We start from the raw sequence: 27,614 nt of genomic DNA on the forward strand, positions 1-27,614 counted from the left end.
TTCAAACAACAATACTAATGAAGCATGATAATCCTTGATGGTACAGGATGTTTAAGGATCCAATTAATATTAACAGGCAAAGACCAATCAAGGGTTATGAAGAAAGTGCTATAAGTTGGTCTAAGAAAGATGAATCACATAACACTTGCTTGAAAACAAATCCTACTCTGATTGCTGATAATTAGACTTTAATAGGTAGACCCTAGTGCATGTGGACAGATTTTAGAGCAGAATTGGGTACAGCGAGGGAAGAAGTGACAAGTAAACTTTTTTCATCAAAATTTCCTGATGGAAAAAATTTAATTTTGTAAAAATTTTAGAGTTTCTGACAAGGAAACTGAATGGACAAATAACACAGATGACTGCATCCAGGATTATTTTTTCTTAATCCCTAAGAAAAACAAGGCAAAAAAACATGTTTTTATGAACAATAGTCAATGCTACATAAGAATCTGAAGAAACAGCCTTTTGGCCTTGAGATTGGCACAGCGGATGAGAATAAATTTACCTGGGGAGGGAATATCTAATTCTGAAGAGTGATGTACTCAGACAGACGGTATGTTCAGTGAAAGGGCTATGCTTAACTGGACTAAAGAAATAAGTGTGGGCAATAAAAAAACAAAACGTCCTTATATTAATTTGAAAGATCCTGAAAAGCAAATTAAAAGAAACTGATCTATTATTGAGAATCACAAAAGAGGATGTCCTCTGTAAGGCAGGCACACAGTGAAGAAATAATCCTGAATGGAACACAGTTACTGAAATGCTGTCCAGGCAAACAGGAAAAGATAAAGTGTTTGACAGCCTTCTTCATTAATGACATGCTAGATGTAAAAGAAAGAAGAAAGCGAGGCTGCGGTATAGGTCCAGAGGTGAACAGACAGCACTGAAACTCCTTCAAAACATAATTGCCAGGATTTGCCTCATCATTGACAAAGATTTTAAAACAAATTGTACTAACACCACTAAAGACTTGTTTATCACTGGATGACACAGTTGTTTTTACAGACACTATAACCAAATCGTCACTCTTTTTCAGTAAGGGAAAAGAAAAGAGACTGGCCGAATAAAATGATTTTGAGTTGAACAAGCATGAGTTTATTCAAAACATTGAATATAAGTAAAATTCAAGAACTTCTAGTGTTTGAAAATTGCCATTGCTACAGGGCACACATGGAATGTAGTTAAACCTATTGGACAAGGAACTTTATGGACATAAATAAAGGTGACACTAGGAATTTTTCTACATCAAAGATGGGCATGGTTCCCATATGCTGTATATGCATCAAGGAAAAAAAATCTCTTATGGGATTAAGCATACCAGACCCAGCCATACCAGACCCAGCTACATAAACAGCAACTATTGCTAGGCTGGGAAGGAAAGGGAGGCCTGGGGAAAACAAAGGCCAGGCTGTCAGTCTCCAATATCTTGTCAGTATAGCTCAGAGAGCAAAATTTACAGGAACCTTGCCAGCAAGTAATCTGGAGGTAAATATTCATTTCCAGAGAGCTTCAAACTGAGGTTTGTCTGGAAAGCTCCTCCCAATGAGAGTTTTCATGGGATGGGATTTCCTTTTCTGGCCTGCTCTGTTTCTGCCTTTGGTCCTGAATCCAAATTGTTATTCAGCCCCTCTGCCACATTCTCCCATTTTATGTATGTATTCATAATAAGGCTTAACTTCCCATCAGGCATGTTGTTTTTTTTTTATAAAGACCTGTTAGTTATTTAAACAACGTCTCATTTATTAACAGTCATTGCTAGCTGAAGCAGATACCCTTTCCTTTGGTTAAGATAACTGTTTCTTTGTTTTGTTTTGTTTTTCTTTACAGAGAAGAAGAGAGAGGTATTTGCTCATCTCTTCCTCATTTTCTCTTTCAGGCAGCTGTGGACTATTTATCTTCTGTGTGCTACGGACAGTCTGCTTTAATGAACCTTGGAAAGTGGAGTTCTGACTGAAGAGTACTTCCTTTCTTTGTCTGAAGTGAGTAATACAATGTTTGGATTTTGGAGAGTTCTGGCATCAATATCACATTACACACTGGGTGTAGGAAAGCAGACAAATAAATGAGGGCTGGTTACATCCTATTTGCTAGAATGATCTCTCTGGATATTTGGCAGTAGGAATGAAGGATGTCTGCCTGGCACCCAAAATGGAGCTGATTCTCAGATGACTTCCATCACACGGCCAGTGATGACTTTCTAATTCCCCCCAGCTGCACCTCTGGGTGGGGGAAGACGACGTCTACTCATGCAAAGGAAAATGCCTTTCTTTGTTTATTGACAAGGATTGTACAGGCATAGTCCAAGACTGCTGACAAACAGGTAAGGACAATGAATAATTGGTACAATACTGAACATTAAACAACTTATCCTATTAAAAAAAAAAAGTTATCCTTTCCCTTATGACACACCATTTCATTCTGTCTTTTCTCTATCCTAACTGATCTGTCTAAATAAATGCTAGCTTTGGCTAGCTAGAATTAATGAGTACTTTAAGAGCTCATGTATATTTCAAAATTTGTAATAATTTTAAACTGATATTCTAGTTCACATTGAAAAGGCAGAGAATTCTGTTCTGGCATCTCTTTAAAAAACAGGGAAAAAAAAGAGGAGCAAAAAACCAAAGAGGATGGTACTTTAATATGAAGAGAAAATTAGAGAAAGAGTCATGCAAGGATATAATGAAATCATACACGTACAGAAAAGAAGAGAATGCTCTTTGTTTAACAGAGGCAAGCAGTAACTTTCTGTCAATTTTGCTCTTTTTTTCAGTTGTTACTGCTAAAAAGTATTATCTGTACTCACAGTCATGAGATAAATAATACCAATCTTTCAGACGTCTGTTGCAATCTTGTGATATAACAAGTTGTAAAACACAGCTACAAGAATGCAGGAAATATTAATCCTCATGTTTCAGAATAACCACTTCCAGGGGTCTAGAAGGTCAAGACGACATTTCCTGCATAGTGCAGGATTGTTCCATTGATTAGTTCAGAGATTTCCACCTTAAAAAGCTTTTGTAAAACCAGAAAACAGACAATGGAATGACTAACTACCCTCTTGCAGTAAAGAAACTCTTGATTTACCTCCTGAAAATCTGAGACATCAGATTTCTCAGAAATACAGTTTGGTATTTTTGTTTTTTCATTTTTTACTGTTGCAGATCAATGTTGGTAAGACTCTTAAATAGCGCTGTCTGGTTCAGAACAAATTAATTCAAAGATTCATTAATTCAATGTAATAAATTTAAAGGCTTTAAAAATAGAAAGGTAGAAAAAGGGATAGAAAATATTGTGGCTGAGGCAGAGATTTCATGTGCGAAATATATGTCTACCAGAAAAAAAGAAGTGAATGAAAGGGGGGTGTTGAGAGAGCCCTGAATGAACAAGAATTTACAAAATGTTGCATGTTCAACAAGGGAGAGGTGAAATTAAACTGCCACACCTAGAAGGGAGCAAAAAGAAGAACCAAGCAAAACATGAAGGCAAAAAAGTGCCAAGCTCCATATTGTGGAAACAGAAGAGAAAGAAGAAATTAATGAGAAATAAGAAATAAGTCTTGCAAATCCAAGAGACAAGGACAGCAGTAGGAACATTTGAGTTCTTTTTCTATCTCTGTGAATTATCATGTGTCCCATTCACGTAAACATCAGGGGCCTTTGTGAAAACTTGTGCAGGATAACGGTAACTCGTACAACACGAAGCGAGGAGACTTTGCTGATTAGCATTTCTAACTGACTTAGGAAGCTCAGCTGCAACATCCTGTTCAGAAATGCAGAAATCTTATCTGTATTCTGATGGGATGAACAGACACTGTATGGATGATGTTGAGAATAAAAATTCAGGGGAGGGTGAGACAGCCTTACAGCTTGTGTTTTCTGGAGAGCAGGGACCGGTTACAAAAGGCTGGCAGATTATGCAAGGTATGGGAGCTTTCAAGAAGAAAGCTGCTTTTATGGATTGATCACAGCATTTTTTTCTGGCCAAATCAGAGGTGATCGTTAAGTTTCATTGGCTCTGGTTTTGTGTTTTTCAATGTTTAAGTTTTTAAAATCCTTCAATGGCAATATAAGAAGCAGCTGAATTTGATCACCACAAATCAGATTTGTCATCAGGAAAGTCAGTCACCCATATTAACTAGTCATCCTACCAAATTTTCCAGTAGCATCACGGCAGACGCTGTGAACCACGTTCTCCCAACATTATTCTTCCTAAGCAATTTTTCTGCAAAAATCTTATTGACTTCAATGGATAAGTCAATTGTATTCTCATCTCTGGCAGGAGACCTGATTGCAATTTTTATTATAGGTAGAAATTGTTCCCCTGCTTCTATCCACTAACATTACCCGTCAACCAAAGATTTTTCTCTGAGAGCACTTTCTTTTGCTGGCAATACTACTCAATGCTTACATCAGGAAGAGGTGCTTGGGAGCACCTGTGTTATGCTGCAGAACAGTTCAGATAAGAAGGAATAAAAAAGGGGTGAAAAATGAGCAGTTCCTCTAATAGTGCTCCCTTCTGGAAACAAACCTCTTTCCAGCCTTGTCCCAGATGTGCCACCAGTCTTGCAAATAAAGCAGCAATAGGATGCAGGATGGATTGTTTTGAGATCATTTCCTAAATCTTTTCCAGGAAAGAGAGAAATATTGGAACATTTCACCTACTGCAAATTCTTTCTAAAATATCTCGCCAAGTTTTCTGCCTTTGAATATATGTGTGTGCGTGAAAGAGGATTCACCAGCTTCCTCTGAAACTCACCTGATTCATCCCCCTGTATTGAATGATTTTTGTGACGATTTAAGCTTTGTGACTTTGCATTTCAGTTGTAAGTGGGAGAGAAGATGCAGTAGCAATAAAGTAAGAGTGGTACCACCAAATTTGGATGGAATCAAAATAAGTTTTCCAGCTGAAGTAAAAGTAGGGGACAATGGTGGTCACGTTTCCTACTGAACTAAATGCTCCTGCATCACCCTGTACCCAGCCTCTCTGCAAGGCCACAGCTCAGTTACCTGAAGGATTCCCTTCCCTCTTGATATAAAAGGCAAATGGAAGAAAAATTACAGTTAGATGGCAAGTGAAATAGGAAGGATAACTTGAAAGTAAAGAAGTTACTCACAATCATGAATTTTATTTTGCTTCCAAATACTAATTTCTGAAGAGGTTAAAACACACAATCACATTTCTTTCCCTAAGTTTCAATCTGCTTCTGCAGCATTTGCAAACTGCAAATCTAAAAAATAGCAGATTCACCCTCTGACAAATAATTAAATCAAGACTCATCCTCTGACAAAGACAAGTTGAAGTAAGAGGATTTCAACAGGCCACTCGGGAACCTAGGCCTGACCTCAAGCTGTAATCTTGCAAAGGAAAATCTTTTTGAAGGGCAAGGATCGCAGTTCAGAGGACACATGAGGTGACAACTACCTCTTCCTTATCATCTCCTTGAACTCACTCCCATTACCATCTACAGTCCAAAAACCCTGGAAGCACCGAGTGCCAAAGGCTTCGCCCAGATGGATGGCCAGAGGGAAGGGAGTCCATGGGTGGCTGATCTGCGTGCACGCCTTCCCAGATTCGCCCCTTTGTGAACGCCTTGCTCTTCTACGCCCCCTCCAGCCACCCAGCTGAAGAGTAGGGCAGAGAGAAAAGCAAAACTCCAGGAAGGAGCCTGAGAGAAGCTGCAATTAAAACAGGCCTGGCCAAATGCCAGCCCTGAATACCTCTAGATACAATAGGTCCTAAACCTAAATTAGGCCAGCTGCCAGGCTTGGGGATGCATGCACAACCATAATCTCCCAAGAACAGACAGAGGCAGCAAAGTGCAATTAAGTGTTCTCAGTTCACCAGTCAGTCAGAGCAATCCTCAGGCACGGCAACACTTGCCAAACATTTTCTGCACACAACATGAATGACAAAAAATAAAAGATTTGATTCAAGTCCTATTGCTTTGGAGAAAAAGAAGGAGAAAATCTGAGATCTGGGAAGGGAAATACTAAAACATGCATATGGAGAGAGCTAGGAAAAAAAAAAACACATCACAAAAGCACAATTTTTTTGTTGTTTTTGTTTTGTTGTTGTTGTTTTGCTGTGGACATATAACTACATATGAATGGCACCGATTTACCTTTCGGTAATGAGGACAGTTGCAAAAATGCTGGCGAACAGGCAATGTGAAACAAATTGAATAGGAAAACCACCCAGCAATATACTTTGGCTACAATTTATGTTTGTTGGATTCTCAGCTTGTACAAGACAGACTTCCAGTAATCCCCCCTTTGACACTACCACCATGCTCCAACTTATTCCCCTCATTAGGCTCAGTTATTCGCCATCTGTCTGTGCAAAAAAGCCAGTCTGAATATTATTTCTTCATCATAATGTGGAAGCAATAATGAAACACATTACACGAGAAGCAAGCTGGAATGAGGATACTCCTCAGTCCGAAGGACAAGAGCTGGAAGCAGTGCTAGGGCTGCTGGAGTCCAAGTCCTGCCACAGCCCTGTGCCGGGAGCCAAGCGCAGGAGCTGCCAGAGAGGGAAAGCATTAAGTCACAGCCAGCTCTGGTTGGGGTCAAGAGTTGGAGGAAAAGAGAGTTTTAGTTATGAATAATGCCACTGCAAAGAAAACAAACCCTGCAAACATACACCCAGGCAACAACCAAGGCCAGTCTGGGTAAAAAGGGAGATGCTACAAGGCATTTGGCTCTACAAGGCTCTTGCTCTCTTTCACATTAAGCAGAGCCAAGATGCTGTCTCAGGTTTGTAATAACAGGACTTATCATCTTCCCTCCACCTCATCCCCCTTTCCAAAGCAGAAAAAAGGCCAGGATGGATTAAGAGCAAAGGCCGTGACTTACCAGGGCACCCACAGCAGCAGCGGTGGGGATGCGCAATGGCTGCGGGTGCTGGGGCATTTGGGCGATGGCTGCAGCCCCAGAAGGGGCCAGCACTGGTCAGCAGCACAGCACTGTGCTGCCCTCCACCCGGGCTCAGAGGTGGAAGGAGCCGGAGCAGAGAGAGCCACCTGCTCTCCCACCGGCACCTCGGCCGGCTGCCAGCATCGTGGGGCCACTGCAACGGTCTTTGGTACCGATGGTCTTTTTGTTCTCTTCTGTACACAATTATTTACATGGAAACCCTCATAAATGAACCTGAGGATGTGGAATCTCACCACATAATAGCTGAAAATTTAATCATTATGCAAAATTGTTGAGCTACCAATCACTAACACTCTTAGCAAGTCAGAGATAGCAAGAGAAAGCAAGAAATACCCAAAGACTTCTGTGTACCCTTTCTCCCATCCTGCTGAAGAGAGAATCACAAGGTATTCATTATCTGTTTTCTTTTTCTTTTTTTCTTTTATGATTGACAGGAGTGAAGAAAGTCTCCCAAAGGAGCACATAAATAATTTAAATGGCACACACAGTGGTTGCCAGTACCCAGCAAAATTCATCCCGGCTGTAATTCTGCTTGGCTCTAAAGCACTCCTCCTCCAAAGCAGATAAACTAAATGCATACGAGAGAATAAAGAAATAATACAAAATGCCAGCAACCCTCTCTAGCAGGGGTTACAATTTGTCTTGATATAGGATTAAAATCTAAACTGTATTTTCAGGAAGGTTATAAGGAAATTATGCACTGAAGTGCCTTGGGATCTTTGGATGGAAATCACTGCGTATATTCAAAGTCATTGTTAACTAACATAACTTGCATACCATTACTTTGAACACAGCCAATCCAAAATATATGTAAAAGACATTATGGGAGTATTTCAAATCAGGGCACCAATCCAGAGCATATTAAAGTGTATGAGCTGCCTTCCTGTCTCTAGAGTTTTTAATATGATGAATGCTTGAACTCCTGTTAGCCTTGTTACAAGAGTTATGATATAGTGACTGTTCATCTGAGCACCAACAGTCCATTGTAAACCAAAGAAAATAGATACTACCCTTCAGTGAAAGCCAAGACCTGGGTGTTTCCTTTCTTTTCTTTTTTTTTCCCTTTTTTTTAATGTCATGCTTTTTTTCCTTTCTTTTCTTTTTTTTACAAAAACATTCGAGTTAAAGTTTTCATTTCATCACTGCAAAGAAGTTAAGATCATCTTTGGTTCACCTGCTGTTGTAGACATAGAAGACCAAATTATTCAGAATGGCACGGTTTTTGTATCATTAGGAATTTAAGCAATTCTTTTTTCTGCAAACATTCTAGACAACTAAATAGATATTACACAGAATACTTCAGAAGCTGAAATTTCTTCACTTTAAAAAAAAAAAACTTGGTTTGCTATTGAAGCCCAAGGAAAACCTAAGTTATTTATTTTTGCCTTTGAACATCATTCCAGCTACTATCTGAAATAAGCCTGAGTTGGGGGAAGAAAGAATATATACAGCTTTGTCTATCAAAGTCAAGGCACAAAGCACAAACATCATTAAACTTTTCAAAACCTTTGTCAGAGGTAGATATGTTCTCTCTGAGGGGAAAACCAAAACAAAAATGAAAAACTGTTCCTGCTTAAATTTCTTCTATGGGATTTTACCTTTTAAATCTTTTAAAGCTACCTCCTAATCTACAACTATATAGGCATTTCAAACAACAGAACTCAAGGACTAAATGTTTTGTAGCTTACTTTACACATGGAATCATTTATTTAACAATCAAATCACTTTTGATATTAAGATTTTTTTTGTATGGTTTCTTAGCACTATCATAGGTGTCAAGAAACAGATACTTTTCCAATGAAAAAATACTGCAGCCCATAACATAGCTCATTGCTGTGTGTCTTATGAAGTGAGATTTAAATGTTCCTGAACTTGAATTAGCTGTGCATACAGAAATTAATGGGGCAGTCTATAGCCATGTAATTTATAGAAGAGGAAAATCGTCTTTCAGAAAATTCCGAAAAATGAAGCAGATTCTCAACCAGTCTCTGCTAATGGTCCTATTTCCTGGGGCTATTTGGGGAGAAGAGCATTCTTCTCACTCTGATACACCCACATCACTCTGTTAACTCCATTAGAAATCATCTTTGCTTGATTCTGTGGTTCAGTGAAACCTTACCATGTCTTGATGGTTGCGTTATTATTTTTGTCAAGTGTAGTGCCTCAATATTTGCTTGGTTTGTTCTATCGTTGCTCAAGCTCTTCATGCAGATGTGTGTGTGCATGTGTAAAATACAAGGGATCCAAGTAGCGACATTCACCTTCTACAAATGCAGTGACACAACTGAACACGGACCTGGTGTGTGCATATGGTAGAAGCTTAAAATTATGTACCAAACACTGTAAAAAGTTAAATCTAGCGCAGATAGAAATCGCCAAGTACTTCAGTGGGAAATTTAGCACAGCAAATGCTAAGGAATTTGCTCCTTTTGAAAATCTTAGAAAACAAATACTAGATGAAACAAAAGTGATTTTTACAGGATTCATAGAACCTGCTTTACAAGTATAAAGAACATGTACTATTTATCTGCATGTGAATGTAATTAAAATTCAAAGCATTAACATGAATAGTAAGAATAACAAGAACTTTAATAAGTCCCTATGGAGCACAGGCTAAGCTGGTTTGTTTGACTAAACTCCCTTTCATAAATATAGCTGCAGTGGAATTGTGCACAGAAGAACAATAAAGCAGAGTAATTACCCAAAAAAAGAGAACCACATAAAGGTGAACAAAGCAAAAAAGTATGAATAAAGGTAAAGCCAATGTACCAAATATAAATGAGAAATAAGGACGGCTGTATCAGCATGCAGCGAGAAAAGCAGCTACCCAAGAACTGCTGTCTCTCAGCCTCTGCCTTTATCTCCTGCTTCGTACCTGTTTCATGTCACAGAACCAAGACAAAAGCAATAAAATAACTTTTGAAGAAGTATAAAATACATACCCCAATGTTGTACCGACATGTCAGCATGTACAAACTGCTTTTTCCAGACGACAACTGAACAGACAGTAAAAAGAAGTTTCCCTGCATTCCACCTCTCCTAGTGCTGCAAACAGACCAGAACGGGCTGCTTGTTAGACAATAGGTTTGCATCAAAGCATGCAGTCGTCTCTGAGAGGAACATCTTTTAACAATCTTAAAAGATTGTCCTTTGACCAACAGTTTTCAAAACGTGCTCCAAGGACACAAAAGAAATCAGTCACTGCAATCACTGCTTTAACAGAAGGATTTGATTAACCATCCAGAACATATTACCTTGGGACACGACAGGCTTACATCTCTCCATCTCCACTGCATGGATTTTCAAACTGTTTGCAAAACAGCTCCCAAAGGGCTGTATTACAACACAGTTTTAAAGCACATGGAAATGAGTGATAGTTCTCCGTAAAATGCTATGTTTTAGCCTAAAGCATAAGCCCCTGAATCATAAACAACTCCGACATGTGGATGGAGCAGGGCAGGAAACTTGGAGAAGTTACTGTGAGAGCTTTCCCATGGAAGTCTTTCCAGCTTATTTTCAGAGGCCTGAAGTTAATCAGGTTAGATCCACAGCTGGATTTTGGAGCACCTATTTTTAGTCCAGTACAATGCACAGCCTTTAATTGGGATTCAGACATCCTGTATGTTATGTGGGGGGAAAATGATAATTAAAGGTGCATCTACAAAACCCACAGTATCGGTACAAGAAATACGGACTAAACCAAGTGATTGTATCTACCTGGTCTTGAGCCTGCTCCTGGAATCTGGAGTCTCCAACAACCATTGCTCGTAAAACATAACCAAGAGGCAATGCGGTGGTTTTTCACTTTCATCCTACAGTTAATTGGCTGCAACGTTCATTTAAGACAGGGAAGAGTTGTGTCCAGATCCAGTCTCATCTTGAGATGTTTTGAACTTTTGTGTCCTACCTCCAGCGATGGTGTGGGCCACTTTAATCCCTCTGTTCAAAACTGAGCTTTGAATCCTTGCGTCAATTAATATTTATGTGCATAACACTCTAGAGCAGGGACAGTAAGAAAGAGTGGCAGTGACTTGGTACTTTTTTAATGTTAAATATTTTAACATGTTGGAAGTCAAAACATTCAAATCTTTTCAACATATAGTAATATGTGTATGTGTAGACACAAAACCGCAGTAACAATGTCTGCACCAACAAAAACAAAACTCAGTATTAATATCAATTATCCCTGGTGAATTGCACTTAGGCAACACTGGAAATCTTCTAGATGGAAATAATGTGCTCAGACATATCAGTTTATTTTCTTTATAAACAGCTTTTTACAATATTTACTGTCATCAGCCTGTCTCCTTACACTTCTGAATCGCAGCAGGTTCCTGCAGTGTAAGAACCTTAAGAATAATAAAACAAACAGCTTTTCTATTCAAGAGATTAGCCTCTAGCACACACAACCATTACTCTCACCATAATACAATTCGTGACTAGTTAAGAGAGATGTAATGTACAGAGTGGCCTGTCCATCATGCAGGCCTGATGCATTAAGTCTTTATATTTCCGTTCCTATGTATTTGCTGGGCTCTAAGGTTCAACAGTGAACTTAAATGTAAGTCTCACAGCACCTGGTGTTTTTGTTTTTTTTTTTCTAGAGAAAAACAACTCTTTCCAAAGGCTAACTCATGGTGTAGATTATTATTTTTATGTATTCTATTAAACAGGGATAGTCAGTGTTTACAACAGAGTCATTACTCAACACAGAGTACAAAAGAGCCAGAGATAGTTTAGTGAAGCATTTGCCTCGGTTGCATTGCTGACAGAATAAAGAAAGAGTAGCAATGGCAGCTTAACATTTGTTTTCATAAAGATAATAATTTAACGTGGCGGTAGTGAGTCTCCCACAATACGTGTCAGCCACTGCTAGAAGAGAAGCTGCTTTCTTTACAACACAGGCAAGGAACTCTAGGCACAGTAAGGACACCCAGAGATAACAGCAAACACAGGAATATACATGAGTTCTGTTTTATGTCCCAGCTCCTACATATGCTTACTTTCTGACCGTGAACAGACTCAAGCAAAGACATCTTTTTTTAGTTGACAAAGAAGAGGAACTAATTTAGAGATATGAAAATACTTAATTCTCTGGTTTTCCTTACAGTCAAAAAAATGATGCTTAGAAGAACTCTCAGCTTGAGTCATACGTGCACATCTAAGACACACAACAGAGCAAAACTTGGGAGAGGATAAATCTGGATGACGTCCTGTGCATAGTTTCAGGAAAAGAGTAAGAAATGATACCATGCTGAGAACCCTATGAACAGGGCTGCCTACTTTAAGAGATTATGGTTTGCCTACTTATGTTAATGGAAAAAAATTATTTTAATGTGAGCAAGGCTATTACCCATCCTTCCATAAAACTGAATGAATTAACTCTAAATTCTAGACAGTCTAGAGTAGCTAAATGGAACCTCACGAAAACAAAAGTCTCATTAAAAATGAAATGTAACCAAAGAAATATGAGACTCAAAAAAATGAGCCCCCCACTGAAATGATTCATAAATTTCCATCTAATCCAGTGTTTTATTGGGTTTGGTGGTGGTGGAAGGGGAAACAACAGGGCTCTGTACTGTAGGCTGCACAGAAATTGGCCGCACTGGGAGACAGAGTTGATCAATAACAAATCTGAGATGATGCCACGTGTAACTTTCTTCTGTGCAAATGATCATCATAGATGAAGGGAATGCTATAAATATCCCCTATTGAAATTTTAATAAAACATTCAATACAATTATCCCAGAGACTCTAACTGAGGGCTGGTCTAGCTGTACAAGTTACAGAAATGAAAACCGTCTGTACAATCATAAACAAAGGATAGCAATGAATGACAGAACATCAAGCTGAAGCTTTTATCCCAACGTCGCATCCCAGAGACGCATATTAGCCCCATTTTGTTTAACAGCTATATTGATTAATTGAAAACAGCATTTCAAGAACAGAGCAGTGTGTTGGTCAAATTCTGAGGTGATAATTCATCTCCTGAACCGTAACTGAGAGAGGAGATACAGAAAGGTTACAATATTGGCAGAATAGAGATTTTTTTTCCAGCCTGGCAAAATACAAGCTAATCCATCTGTGAGAGAAGAAACTGAAATGGGGAGATAAAATACGAGCGAACATTGAGAGGAGCAATGGGGCTGAGGGAGATCTGGGAGAACGCGAGGGCAGAACAGCGGCGTGGGCACTTGACACTTGTTCCCTTCCCAAAACCAGAACCAAAGGGAGAGAGAGAAAGGAGGCAGGTGTTCAGATACTGAAGAGAAAATGTGCGGATCACTGCAATGTACACTTCAGACCGAGAACCGAAGCTGTTGGTAGTGGATGCTGTGCAAAAGATTTATATCAGTGAGGAGAATTTACAAACAGAACAGTCTCAGAAAGTTCTCCAAGAACTTCCCAGCTTATTTTGCACATGTATAGGGAAGAGCAAACAACACTGACTGTGAGTCATCCAGAAGCTTATCAGAGTTTAAAGGTGGCAGCTTCTTGGTGGTGAGACAGTAAAGGGGATGAATACTTGAACATACTAAGGAATTTGTGGGGAATCCAAAGGAAAACAACAACAAAAAAATATCTTTTAGAAGCTGGAGTTATTGATTTCAGTGATGAAAGTTACGATGTGCAAATCCAGTGCCACACGGCACCTTACCCCGTCTTCACTGGGAGCATGCTAACACGTGCTTCTTGGTGCTTCTTGGTTCCCAGCCATACCTGAACAGCATCTCAGCTGAATACTGATGACATAACTCAGGTGGAAAGAGAACAAATTCATCTTGTGCTAGTACCTCAACAATACACACACCTGCAAGTTGGGGAAAACCAAATCTAATCTATAAATATATATATATATACACATTATGTTACGCGTGTACTATTGCTTTCAGCAGTGGCTTCACAAATAACGGGTCCTATGATTATCCCAACCTTTTGTTAATTAAACTCTTACATTCACACATATGGCATTTCTAGAATGACACAATGCATGGTATAGCACGTATGCATAGCTCTATCTATAAAGTATCAAGAACATTACAGAAATACGGTTCCTAATAGGATATTTTTCTTAAAGCATTCCTATCAAGTTATTACCTTCTACAGATGTACTGTAAGTGGATTGCTTTGTCATTTAAGAAACTGCTGCTTCCTGATTTTGTCATGCAGTGTCGTCAGTAAAGGCTGATGGGAGGGACACTGGTACCGCAGCCCCAGACCAGCACACCCTGATGAATGGCCACATCCTAAGAACTGCGACGAGAAGGCACATGCTAGGCTGCAGTGACATGGATTTAGCTTCCTGTGAACATAAAGAAAGTGAAAAAATGGAAGGAGCACAGCTGTGCATTTAAAAAGCCAAATCACAGATTTTTCAGACCAGGGTGTTTCTTTTAGAAATTAAAGTGCTTTTTTTTTTTCTTTTTTTTTTCCTTGTTGTTGTTGCTTTTATCTAGCCCTGGAACTGATGAAGGGAGCCATAAATTTAATAGTCAACAAACCTTACGGAAACATGGCATTAAATCTTCAATTAGCATGTACTAAATGAGATCTTTATTATGGGATTCAGTGCCAAAAATATTTGCATTGTTTATACAACAGCACATATCTCTTTGCAGACAAAGCTAAAAATGCTGCAAGAAAATCCTTATTCTAAAAGCGATAGAAATGAGGAGTTATAAAATGTGAATTAGGTATGCTGAGAAACAGGAAGCATTTTAACATTGTGAATACACCGAAGTAATACAGAAGTGAAGACATCTAACTTACATCACCTAACTATTTTTCTTATGAATGAGAGAAGCATCCTCTAAAGAAAAAACATTAATTCTAGAATTTTCACTGAGTAAAGCAATTTTAATATTTTTAAAGCAAGACAACCATGATGGAAACCAGCACATCTGAATTAAATATCTGTGCTTTAAGAAGAGCCACATCTATTTACGACCACTTAATTCAGTAACCATTTTGAAAGGCTGCCTTTGCTTTTATCCAAGGCTGACTGTCTCTTTTGTGTTTTCTCTATCATCCTTCTCAATGACAGTGCTGGATCACAGAATTGCAGCATGATTTAATAGCTGGTATCTCAGGAGTGACAAATAATAAAAACTCCTGTCTCTTGGCTTCTTTGAAAGGTGGAATCGCAGAAGTCCCACACCAGCGTGATCTCCCAGGCGCTCAGGCACGTACTGGGAAGGCGCCCAGAACCAAACGGGCCCCACGGTGCCAGTGCCTTGTGCGGCAACGTGCACGGAGCAGTGCAAGAGGAGAACCCGGCTCTCCAGAGCTTCAGGTAAAATCAATCCCCTTCTTTGAAAGATATCATTTATAAAGTGTACACTGGTAAAAAATAAAATAAAGTATTAAAAAAGAGGGTTTATAGAATATAAGCTTCAAGGCTAGTCAGCCTTACACATTATCTACAGGACGTGAGAGATATTGTACTGCTGTACTCTGTGCTAGTAACAGTGGTCAGGACTGCCCAGTTTGGACCGTCAACATTAAGTTATAGCGCTGTAAAAGACAAGCCACAAAAAAGCTACAAGGCTTATAAACATAACCTGTAAAAAAAAAGCTTACAGGAACATGTTACTTTGACAAACAAAAAAAGACAACTGTGGAAAGCTGTGAGAAAGAAATAGGATGCAGCAGTCTTTCAGCATCTAAAGGTCACCATAAAGCTGACAGTGATAAATATTCACTGTGTCCACCTGCAATAGAACTAGAAGAAATGAGTTTATCTTGCAGTAAAGAAGATTTAGTTTGGCTACCAGGAAAATCTTCTTTTTCCCCATAAGGATACTGAACCACTGAAATAAGACATGGACAAAGCTGTGGAATCTACCTCACAGGTTTTGAAGAAAAGTATAGAGAAATTTCCAGCAGAGAAACAAGAGTGTTCAAGGTCTACATTCATATAAGGTGACTTGTGTATCTATAGTACCTCTTGTGGATTGTGAGTTGCTATATCTCAATACCCATGTGACTCTTAAAACCCAATGAGAATTTGCATTGATTAAACCAGTACAATTTAAATAAAGAAATTATAGACACAAGTGAAATATACCCACTTACATATATTGAGCTAGAACCCTTATGGTGATACTTGCATCCATTCTCCTCTGAAGTAGTTTGATTTTGCATCTTTAAATGGATCTTTACTTAAAAACTAAACTTTCCTCTTTTAAGACACCTGCATTAATTCTCATTCTTACCCAATTCCATATAAGGCTCCCTATTTTATGACTTTTTATTATTATTTTCAATGTTATACAATTGTTATTATTATTTTTATAAAGACTACACATTTGTAAACCAGTCTTCGTAGTCTGCACAACTTCCAGAAACGTGTTAGCAGAAAACAAGCACTACATGGCCATGAAGGTCTACCACCGACCAAAGGAAAACATAGAAAGAAAGTAGGTTGTCGCATAAGGAGAAAAGCGAAAGCACTTCCAAGGGATCACCACAAAGAAATAAGTAATGAGTGAAGGTAGAATTATTATAATAATTCTCAATTCTAAATGCAGTTTCTACTGTATGGTTGTTCTTTCTGGAAAACATGAGGAAAATATTTAGATAGTGGCACAAAAAGTTGTTACAGTGCTACTGGAAAAGTTATTGCAGCACTGCCCAATATAATTTCACAAAATGGGTATACAATAGATATACTTTACCAAAAAAAAAAAAAGTACAATCTGAGCTATTGTACGTCTATTGGCAAGCTTTTGCTGTTGATGTTGTTGTATTGTCCTGGTGTGGCCCCCAGAAGCACCACCAAAAGGATGATGTCAGATGCCAAGTAGCATGAAAAGCTTCTTGTTCCCAGACCTTGTGAGGTTGGCTATGAGACATGGGCAAGCTGGCATACAGCAGACCAGTGGGTGACAGGAGTCAGGCAGGGTTACTCCTTGCTCTTGGCTACCCTTATCATCTGGGGAAGTAGGAAGGGCTGAAGGATTTTTAGTAGTAAGCTTGCTAAGAATATAATTTCCAGTTCTTTTAACAAAGGAAAAGATGAGATCAGATCCCTAGATTTGAAAACACCAATCTATTCACGCCTGTGCGTTTTTATACCTATTTATAAAACAACTGTTTTTCAGAGGCAAAAGGAAATGGAACTTCTTTTCTGCTCAGTGCACACGTTCACCTGAGGATCTCATGCATGTACTTGATCCTCATTCTTCCATGCCTGCCACTGATACAGAATAGGGCTGATTCCTGATTCAGAAACTCCCACATTTTTCAGAAGTAAAATCACTCACCTCAAATTTGTCCCCTGCTTCCTAAATACCAAATACATGAATAAAACATGGGGGTTCTTCAGAAAGCAGACCTAGACTAAAAATTCATGTACTTACAGAACATTTGAGTTTTGGTTTCCAACACAGCGTGGAAAACTCAGTATGTTGTGCTATATATAGTGGAATATGAGACATCTGGGGACACAGAAATTATAAATTAATAAGTAGAGGAAACTACATAGTGTCAGAAAGCCATTTCATAGCTGTGCATACATGCACATATGTAAGATTTCCGCTCATCAAGAAGAAGCTGCCTGTGGGGACTTCACAAGCAAACAAAAATGATAATTCCTTCCTTGCCAATTGAACCTTGACCAAAGCGGGCTGTACAACATTTTCATCTAAGGGGAGCTTTGGTTTGACTTTCAAGGTGAAGGAGAGAAGCATCTGAACAGTAACATAGGACTCGGTCTAACTTTTATCAGATAAACTCTCACCAAAATACCTGCTAGTTTGAGCTAACACAGCCGTTACGTTGAGTTAGTACGACTTGTGCCTGTGTAGAGAACTTCTCTTTTAAAGGGAGCTGGGCATACGTCAGAAATGAGAATATAGCAAACGCATCAACGCAGGTCAGCTACGTATTTCTGAGAAACAGGATAGAAAATGTGGCATTTATACTCTGCCAGATTATGAGATAAGACTATAAAGCACAGGCTATGAAGGTCATTCTAGTAGTCAGGTTTTTGGTAAGAACAAACAGAAGACATGACTTACGTGCTCTGCCTACTGCACCTCTCTGCGGAGAGCTACTCACAGACCAGGCCCTGCTCTGTACGCAGTACTCTGGGCACTGTAGGTGCAGCAGCGCCAGTCGCAGCTGAAGAGAAACCTCCGCCAGGTCTGGCAAAAAAAGGTCACCCCAGTTGTTCCTTAATAAGGAACAACGTCAGCTGTCTACTTTAATATGTCCTTAATAAGACATCTAAATCCCTTTTATTCACCACCAGAATAAAGAATAATCCAGGGTCTCCTATAATTAGATATCTCTGCACAAGAGCGTTTGAAACTACTGAAAACAATTGCAGTAGTTTAAAAATAGCCTCAATATGTCGTCATGTATAATATACTTAAGCAAAACCATAAGAAAGAATCTGTTTGTTAGTCAGGAAACTGTGATGCCATTAGGAGAACTATCAATAAAAGGTTCTCTTCGACGTGGATGCCTCACTGATATTTCCAGAGGACTACTTAGCTAATTCTAAAATATTCTTTGAATACTGAATTGCAATTACTTGCTTTCATCCAAGGAACAAGTAAAATGTTGTTTCCAATCCAACAATAAAAATGCATATTAGGGTGTGGGTTGTTGGTTTGTGTTTTTTTTTCTCCATTTTGTTTTTAATTAAACTGTCTAGATTGCAGTTTTGGCTAAAACCGGTGTATTTCTGAGAATCTTTGTCATGGTAGGAAAGTCACTTATCCAACATGAAACCAGAAGTTTCCTTAAGCAGGTGTTTATATTACAGCTCTCAGTTCTTCCATGGAAAGCGAGGTGCAAACTGTCTTCAGCATCTGCTTGGCCTCCTCATCAAGCGTGAGATGGTGGTGGTGAAGACCACTGCAGTGCTAGAAATGGTTGGAACATGTCCTCGTAATGTAAAGATACAGTTAGAAGCCACTGAAAACACTGGAAGGGAAAAAATACCCATTAAAATTATTTCCTCCAATTTTAGTTGAAAATTTACTCCAGCAGGTAGCCATATGGGCAACATTTACCTGGAAGAGAGCAATTGCTTGGGTTTTGTTACTGTTTTATTTTATTTTATTTTTTTTCCCCTACCACCCTCCCCTTTCAGAACAATTCAGTATAGACATTTACCCCACCCCACCCCCTAACAAGTTCAGAACATACTTTTTACTATTGTTCAACGCAAGAATAGCTAAAAGCTTCCTTAATTAGTACATCAGAAGGGGAGGGTGGGGAGAACAGGCTCCTAGAAGTTGTAAGCATTTTTTTTCCTTAAATTTCTCCAGATTAGCCATCCTAGGGCTCTGGGCACCTGTCCCGTAAATTAACGCACAAAGATAAAAAAACTGCCTGCACACATGCACCTCAGACCACTCCTCCTCAGAAGGTTTAGGGAGGAAAAGAATAGGTTTCACAGCAAGCCCAGAACTTAACAAACCTACATTCTTGTAGTGCAAAGGAGGAGAGGTGAGATCTAAAGGCAAGTACTCCCAAATGAGAACGCCCTGCAGCATGATCTCTTCATTCATATCGAGGAAACTCTAGCTGAGCAGCTCTCCTGGTCCCTGGGGTGGGGAATAAGTAAATAGAAAGAAAAAAAACATCTCAGGAAATCAAACTCAACCTATTTACAGAGCAGTAGCTCAAAACCACCTTTATGGCAGCCAGTAATTGAAGTGGAGTACTGGAAGTGTGGTAGTGGTCAAAATCCAAAGGGGGCTGTGAGACCTTGCCCCTCTGCTTATGAGAAGCACATGGCCTCAGAGAAAACCAGAAGCAACTAGTTCCTCCCCTTACTTTGAATAGTAGGACGTGGGCATCGATGCCTGCAGAGCCTTTCAGGGTGTCTCTCGTGTCAAACTGCTTGCTCATTTCCTCGCTGGGTCAGCGCTCAGCTTTGACAATCACATTACGTGCACACCAGTTCACCTGCCTCCTAGAGAAAAAAAGCATTAGTCTCCTTCCAAGAGGAAGAACAGCCATGGTTGAGAGGATAATTTATTCCACAAATCACTTACTCTGCCACGGACAGTCTTCCAAATGATTCCAGCAGGATTCATGTCTCCATGTGCTACTTTCATGTCCTCGTTTGGTGACCTGGGTATTTGCTGCACAGCGTCACTATCATGCTACAGAAACACACCCCTGGCAGATACCAGAACAGCCCTCATTTTTCTTATGAGCTGCCCTCTTGGAAAAGATAACAGAAAGCAAAATAATACTTGACAGCACCAAGTACAAGCCTAAGGAAAACAGTTTGACGTCTACTTCTCTATAAGCACCTCCAGCCAGGGAAGCCTTGTATCCTGCTACATAAATCTGGCCAGCTCTGAAGGGATGGAAAGATGGCTTAGAACTGCAGACCATGGTGGCAATGCCAATCAAAACTACTTTATGTCAGAAAACAGCAACAAAAGGTGACTCTCAGGGCAGCATGCTCCAGGAACAGGGATACCAACGACTGAGTTGAAGTTGTTATGTATATCCCCATTTTACTTGTACTGATTTTGGTTGACAGCCACATGCTAATCCAAGACCCTCTTCGGGGGGGCCGAAACTCCCCATCAGACATAGGGAACCTGTGCCCTGAGCTCTGCAAGAGCAACACTGACCCCTGAGGTGAGATTAGAGAGGATGTCAGAGAGGAACAGACCGTTCTCGTCTCCCCCTCCCTTTACACTACCGCTTGAAAGCATGAAAGCGCCCTAAAAGCAAACCTGTAGCACAGAAATGGAACCTAGTGCAGGCAAGCATCGCTGACACGCTAAGAATTCAAAATATTTATCCTGCATCCTTTTTAAACTGGCTCCTAAATACTCTTTCCGGCACTCTTTCACTAAATACAGGTTAGGACTGGGAAAGGATGACAGCGATGTCCACCCCACGGTGATGTTCATCTCCACATGTGGACAAGGGTCACGTTGCCCTGGGTCCTGCAGAGCCAAAATCACAGAGGAGTGCACACAAACACGTGCAGACCAAAGGGGATACGGGGATATTCCCAGGCTTTTATAAACCTTACGTGGAGCCAGAGTGTTTTACAGGAGACAAATGTTATTATTGTGTTATAAACCGTACATTTTGACTTTAATTAAAAAGAGAGAGAAGAAGCCATTACGAAAGTCACCTGTGAAATGATAAAGAAACTTTTCATCTCTAACACAGTTAAATAAAGGACATTAAGATCAGGCTTACTTATGTGACCATACAGGACAGCAAAATTAGACCAGTTAGAGCTAGACAACTCACAGAGAGGATAACAAAATTAGATACACCTGTTTATATTCCATTCTCAAAACTTAATATCTGAATTGTAAGCAATTATCTGCAGCAGACTGGCCACCTGAACCACTGTTATCAACATCTACTTCTTTACTAAATTAAAAAAAAACATGTGTGTACACATAAAAGTTTCAGTAATGAATCACAGACATTTTGTGCTTCAGAGTTTTTTTCTGTTTATAAGTATTCTGGTATAGGAAGTATTTTAAGCAGCAGTTATTCAAGACTTTTTTTTTTTTTTTTTTTAAGTACATTTCTTGATCCCTTCTGCATTCCCAGCACTCTCACAGGGTCAGCAGGACCAGGTAAGTGTGGTCACTGCGGAGTCAGGTCGCACCATCTGTAATTCCATGGCAACTTGTTCTGTTCCGCAGATGCTTCACCAACTCTCTGCACTCAGTGTCAATTTACCCACCAACTTCAACTGAAAACTCATCATTCCATACATTTTCTAAGTGTAATTAAGCAAAACCCTGCAAGAGCAATTTAGGAGCCCCTGACAATTCTCATCAGCAGCACGGCTGAGAGAACTGCAGGACAGCCCGTTTGCTGTCCCTTCAGCTCTTTGTTTGTGAAGCAGAAAAAGACAGATTGTGATACTATAATACAGGGAAAAATATAAGCTGCAGCCACACTATTCAAAGCGGTTGCTCGCATGAGCAGGCAGAGGTACTCCTCGAGCAGGTCTGTGCGCCCCTGAAGCAGTGACAAGGCTGTCCCAGGAATGCTCCTCAACCACCTCACTTGCTCCGTGCCTGTGACAAGTCACCGCTAATGACAGGTAAAGCACACAGAGAGAGCCAGGGCAGGCGTTAACATGACAAGATTTGCATGGTTTTGCATCTCAAATATCTATGTGCAGTTTCCTAGAGATCAAATACAGAGACTACCTAAAAATACCACGCAGTCTTGGCTGGAAATACCACCACGAGACTCCCTTCCCCTCTTCTCTTAATTCAACAGCTTGTAAGGAGCAACGGCTTTTCAACAACAGCCTTTCATTATCATCATACTTGGAGACTGAAAAAAAAAACAAAAGTCACTGCACTGTAGGCATTCAGCGATAGTATTTAATTCTCTATTTTCTAAATCACAAATGAGAAAAAGGAACAAGTTGTTATTGATGTGCTCAGGTATGTTAAACCTGTAAGAACACCAGCACGTTGGCTAGGCACCAGTAACGTTCAATTCAGCAACAAAAGCACCAGGCCCCGCACACAGAGTGCATCTAACAGGTAGGAAAGAAACGTGTGGGTAAAGAGCTCCAACATGCACCATCCACATCCTTGGGAAAGAACTGTCAATAAAAAAAAGGAAGTGGTTACTTTCACTAGCCAAGACGACAGATCAAATTCATCCCTTCCGATTCCATGGAAACCCTACACATCGCTTGAAGGAAAAAAAAAAACAGCACAAATGAAGACTTATTTCACATGTTGGTTCTCTAGGACAGCTGCTCATCAGAAGATTGGGGTCTGTTGTGCAGCCCCAACACGGCGTTATGCTGCAGATTCAGCTGAGATGATGTCTTTCGATAGAGCAGTCTAACTGAGAGCCTCACACTGAGTTACAGGTAAGATGAATCCTATTAGAGATTAAAATGTTCCAGCATCTGAGAGTACTAAGATTTACAATAAAACCTGAACAGTGTTCAGATTTGAAGGCTGGCAGGAAGTTTTGCAGTTAATTTTGTGTTACTCATACTACTCAAAAGACACTTCAAAGAAACAAACTAAGCACAGGTATTGCATGCACAAGAACTAAAAGCAGTACAACTATCAAGCTTATTTATTTATTTTTTATCAAGTTGGATTTATCCCATACAGTCAGGAGGAGAATTACAACCAACGATATGAAATGCTGAGAAGTTAAAGCTGACCTCAAGATGCAGTTTTTCCTGCAGGCTTAGAAATTCTATAGGAAAGTCTATAGGAACGAAATAATTTCAAAAAGAGACTTTTTGTTTTTTAACCATTCCTCTAGCATGGTAGAAATTGGAAAAACTGATTTCCATAATCACAGCCTTTCTTGCTGAGCAGCTCAATCAAGTGCAAAATGTAACAATTTACACAGAATTTACCATGCGCTGAAGAGAAAAACAGAACGCCCTCCGTCCGGTCACGTCGGAGGTCTGCGTGTCTCCACCCTGACGGAGGGGTACATCACACACAGAACGGGGTACACCATTCAGTTCACATTGTGTGCAAAATGCTTATACATTTCTGCAGTTTAAAAGAAGTATAAGAGATCCAAAAAGAGAGACTCCTGCCTTCCCCCCCCCACCTCCCCCTCCCCCCCCCCCCAGAAATTCCTTAGGCATTCGATGCACTCAGTTTAGCAAGATTTACGGCTAAATTTCTCTGTGTATGTGAGAGAACAGGGTGCTTTTGCCTTCAAAAATTTAGTAGGCAACTAAACTGAACATTATACACAGTAAGCATCTTAGTATTTTATTCATTGCATCTTTTATACAGAATAAGCTTCACTGATATTTAATCCACTGCAGTATTCTGTTGATGTAGCAACAAATGATTACATTATAAACAAAGAACAAAATTTTACCTTTAAAAATTTTATATATATGTAATTTTTTCAGTTGACAAACAGCATCACAATTACTGAAAAAAATGAAATAAGCATGGAAGCTAAGGCCAAATTTTTTCATCTCTAATTGATAAGTTTTCTGTATTTATCATAAATATTAGAAGCTAAACGCCAGCAACTAAAAATAAACATACCTATAACTTTCTAGCAACCAGTATTCAAATAATGGAGAAAACGTACAACAAAAGAAGTTTCTTTTCACATCAGTTGACATCTGCGATCTATTTACACTATATATGTTAAAATTCCACAAGATCATGAAGGGTAAGGAATTTTAAAACAATCTGTTAACCATTTCTTAAAATGGCGCTTTTGTAACTCAAGTGTGGGTCTTTAAAATCGGTAAAACATTGAAAAACAACACACTGCAGAATGCCTATACCAAAATTACATTAAAAAAAAACAAAGTACTCCATAAAGTGTCACTGAGATGCTCAACTGAAAATAAGATACATTTGTATTTTTATCAAGATAGGTATTACTGTAAAAATGCTCACATTTAAAAAATATAGTTATTACTATTTGTATTTCCATTAAAACTAGAAGGGACTACATGACCCAACGTACGAGGAGTTTGTATATAATGACATGCTTCCTCATTTTATAGCACTAACAAAAATAATAGAGAAAGCTCTATTATATACTTTAATAACAATGGTCTAATTTCCCAGTATCCTTTAGAAGCTTTACTCTGTGGGTGTATGTGCGTGCAAGTCTGTGCACCTGTGCCTGTGTACATAACACACGCATCTCCAAGTGCATACACACACACATCCACATTCCTGCATACAACACTTGCGTAATGCAAATCCTATGCAGGAACTCTGCCATGTGACAGCCAGGAGTCACATGCTGTGCTTTCTTATTATTTTTCTTCAAATGTTTTATCTGGTAAATGCAATAACACTCTCATGTTTGGCCAAATGTGTTAGTTTTTTAGCAAATCACGAAATACGTGATTTAGCCATAACATCACACACAAGAAGAACGTTACTGATGGTGAGTGCAGTGTGAAAGCTCATGAAATGGAATGTCAATTACTCTAAAAATTAGTAATCAAAGATTAGATAAATATTATGGCAAACACCTTGGACTTGATAGAAAGTTTAAAATGTAATTCACATTACAAAGACTGAAGATACTTTATGTATAGAACTTTTAAATATGGATATGACTGGCATTTATTTTTAAGCTTACTTCTATTAGAAATAGCCTTGTTTCCTGTACAGGTGATGCTTTGTCTATACCATATATAGTAGAAAAATAAATTCTTTAGCAACCTAGAAATAGTTTATAAAACTCTTGTAGTTTCATTTGCTCTGCTAAACGTGCCAATGTTAGACTGACAACTATAAATAAAAGCTATATAGACAACAGATGTAAAGTAGAACAAGTTAAGAATACTACAATTTACAGGACAGACTTTATTGTACTATTAATTCCTGTGTGCTTTGCAATAGGAATAGGGTTGACTTTTCTTTTTTTTTATGTTTTCTTAGAAAAGATAATTGCAAGAATATAACACAATATCAAGATAATTTATAATATACATGTAACTTAAAACAGCAGCCGAGTTATGGTATCATAGTAATCTAGAATGATATTCCAAGTCATAATTAGAAGTACAATACCTAGGACATAAGTGGGAGGGAAAGGCAATTTTTATTTTATGAAAATGAAGCAAATCAAACTCTTAAGAGCCTTAAGTCTCAAAATCATCTATTTACTATAATACATACAAGACGATCTTAAATCTTGTTATAAGTGAAGATTACAACAGTGACCACCATAAAGCTTTTTTAAAAAAACTACACAGAACATTCTAGCAGCTGAATGAGCCAAAACTGTCGTCTTTGCAAACCTAAAAAGGTGTATTTTGAGCATGAAAGAAAAAAAGCTGCTATGAAGTATCACAAATAGTGATCATCCATGGTCTCTCCTTTGCTACAATTTGTAACCTTCTATTTTTTTTACCACTAACAAAATATTTAACCAAAAGATCTATTTAAATTAAGCAGCATTCTTTTACAGCAAAATTGGTACCAATGTAAAAGGAAAATAAATGAAAAAAAGAGATCATTAAAAAAATGGTGCAAAAACAAAAATCAGTCATTCGAATTTTTAGTACAACATACCACAGGAAAAAAAAATGAATACAAGTTCGTGATTTTATATATATACACACTCCAAAGAAGTTAATCGTCAGTACCCAAAGTATTTATTGCCATGTATTAGCAATGCATTTTTTATATCTTTAAAGGGTCACATAAAAATAGATTTAAAGAATAGATTAATTGAAGTCCTAGATTAAAACATTGTTTGGTTTAGAGAATTTTACTACAACAAAGTTCATGTTTATGTATGAAAAGTTATATAACCTTATATGAAAATGTCATGAACTATTTTCTAAACACTACATGTATTCCCAAGTGGGAAAAATTAAAATATCTAAAATATATTAGATTAAGTTTACAAGACCATCAATGATCTTTCAAACATGCAGTTGTTTACAGAATTGAGTTTTACAAAATGTTTAGTTCAGGAATGGAACATAAAGAAATAAGTAGGCAACATTAAAACTTTTGTACAGTATTTGAAATTCACTTTTACAACAAGCATGTCCTTGGTATTGTGCTGTAAGAAATAATAAGCAAGTTCACCCACCCTTAACAAACTGTCCACAGGTTTACTTACAAGTAAAGATGGAAGGTGAGGAATTGTAAAATTCTCAACAGTGCATTTTGCATTCTTCCATAAACCATCCTAAGCCTTCCGTCACATAAGTAGCCAGGAGATTACAAAATAAACTATAGCTGGGCTTTATTTGTTTACACAGAATGCTTGAATGTGAATAAAATTGCCAAAAATAGCATGTTAAATAACAAAAACAGCCACAAAGCAGGCTGTAAGCATTGAATGTTTCATAAATGTAATTTTTTAATCATTAAATTTCTATAGAAAAAATTTTATTCACAATATATTGTGACAAATTGTCACAGGAATGATATAGTGATTGCAATAAAGTATCATGCAGCAGCAGCTTTGTACTTTATAGCTATTTTTGCTTTTAAAAATTAAACCTCTCCAGTCATGCTTACCACATAGTTTTTATCTGCAGTGTGTACAAATGAGGAACACAGTACGGGATAGAACAAAAAGATGTCCAATCAGCTGGATGAGAATTATTTTTCATAAATATGAAGTACATTACTGTATCCTGAAACATGCACGTCTATAGCTTTTCTTTACTGTCCAGTGCCAGGCTGCCTGCAATCATCTCCTATTTATATGATACCAAGAGGGTCTGCTGGTAGTTGGGGCTGTATCAGCTGAGGCTGCAGCGGTGGCGGCAACTGAAGAGGTACCATTGGCTCCACCATCTGCACTGTGTTGGAAGGCGGTGGCTGACACGCCACTGGGTTCGGTGTTTCTACAATCTCTCCGTTGTAAAAGAAAAACTGACACTGTTGGATGAAAGTCTCTATAACCGACTGGTGGATTTTGGTGGTAGAAAGAAACTCTCTGTTTTCAAAATCGGGTCTCATCAAAGTAGGCCAGAAACAAATCGACAGGTTATCGGCAGTCATAAAGTTGGTTTTATATTGCTGACTAACCCTGAAATGAGAATGACATGCACAGAAATGAATTAAAAATGGTATGCAATCAGCCAGAAGTATTTAAACACACACCAACATTTTGAAGTGACAATAATAAACTACAAATTCCTCAACCAGCCACAGGCTCACATGTGTTAGGAAGTCAAGTAGATTGTCTAGGAGAAGAATGTCAGAACCC

At 38.7% G+C, this 27,614-nt stretch overlaps 1 protein-coding gene and 1 long non-coding RNA gene across 6 annotated transcripts in view; one reads left to right on the forward strand and one right to left on the reverse strand.

Annotated features, from left to right (window-relative positions):
• On the forward strand, window positions 1-25,925 carry LOC310901081. Of its 2 annotated transcripts, XR_014585582.1 has the most exons (3): window positions 1-1,488; window positions 1,880-2,323; window positions 15,074-25,925. It is a non-coding gene; the product is annotated as an uncharacterized lncRNA (long non-coding RNA). The 2 variants fall into 2 exon arrangements; XR_014585583.1 differs by lacking the exon at window positions 1-1,488 and having other exon boundaries at window positions 1,679-2,323.
• The window catches only part of ARHGAP5 (Rho GTPase activating protein 5), a 48,136-nt gene continuing 44,166 nt past the window's right edge, over window positions 23,645-27,614 (reverse strand). For all 4 annotated transcript variants that reach the window (XM_083840107.1, XM_083840108.1, XM_083840105.1 and 1 more), the window contains one exon: window positions 23,645-27,434. In XM_083840107.1, coding sequence (XP_083696233.1) covers window positions 27,104-27,434 — 331 coding nt within the window. In that variant the 3' untranslated portion in view covers window positions 23,645-27,103. The remainder of the gene's footprint in view (window positions 27,435-27,614) is intronic.

This window comes from Anser anser (assembly GCF_964211835.1).
Source record: "Anser anser genome assembly, chromosome: 5".
NCBI lineage: Eukaryota > Metazoa > Chordata > Aves > Anseriformes > Anatidae > Anser > Anser anser.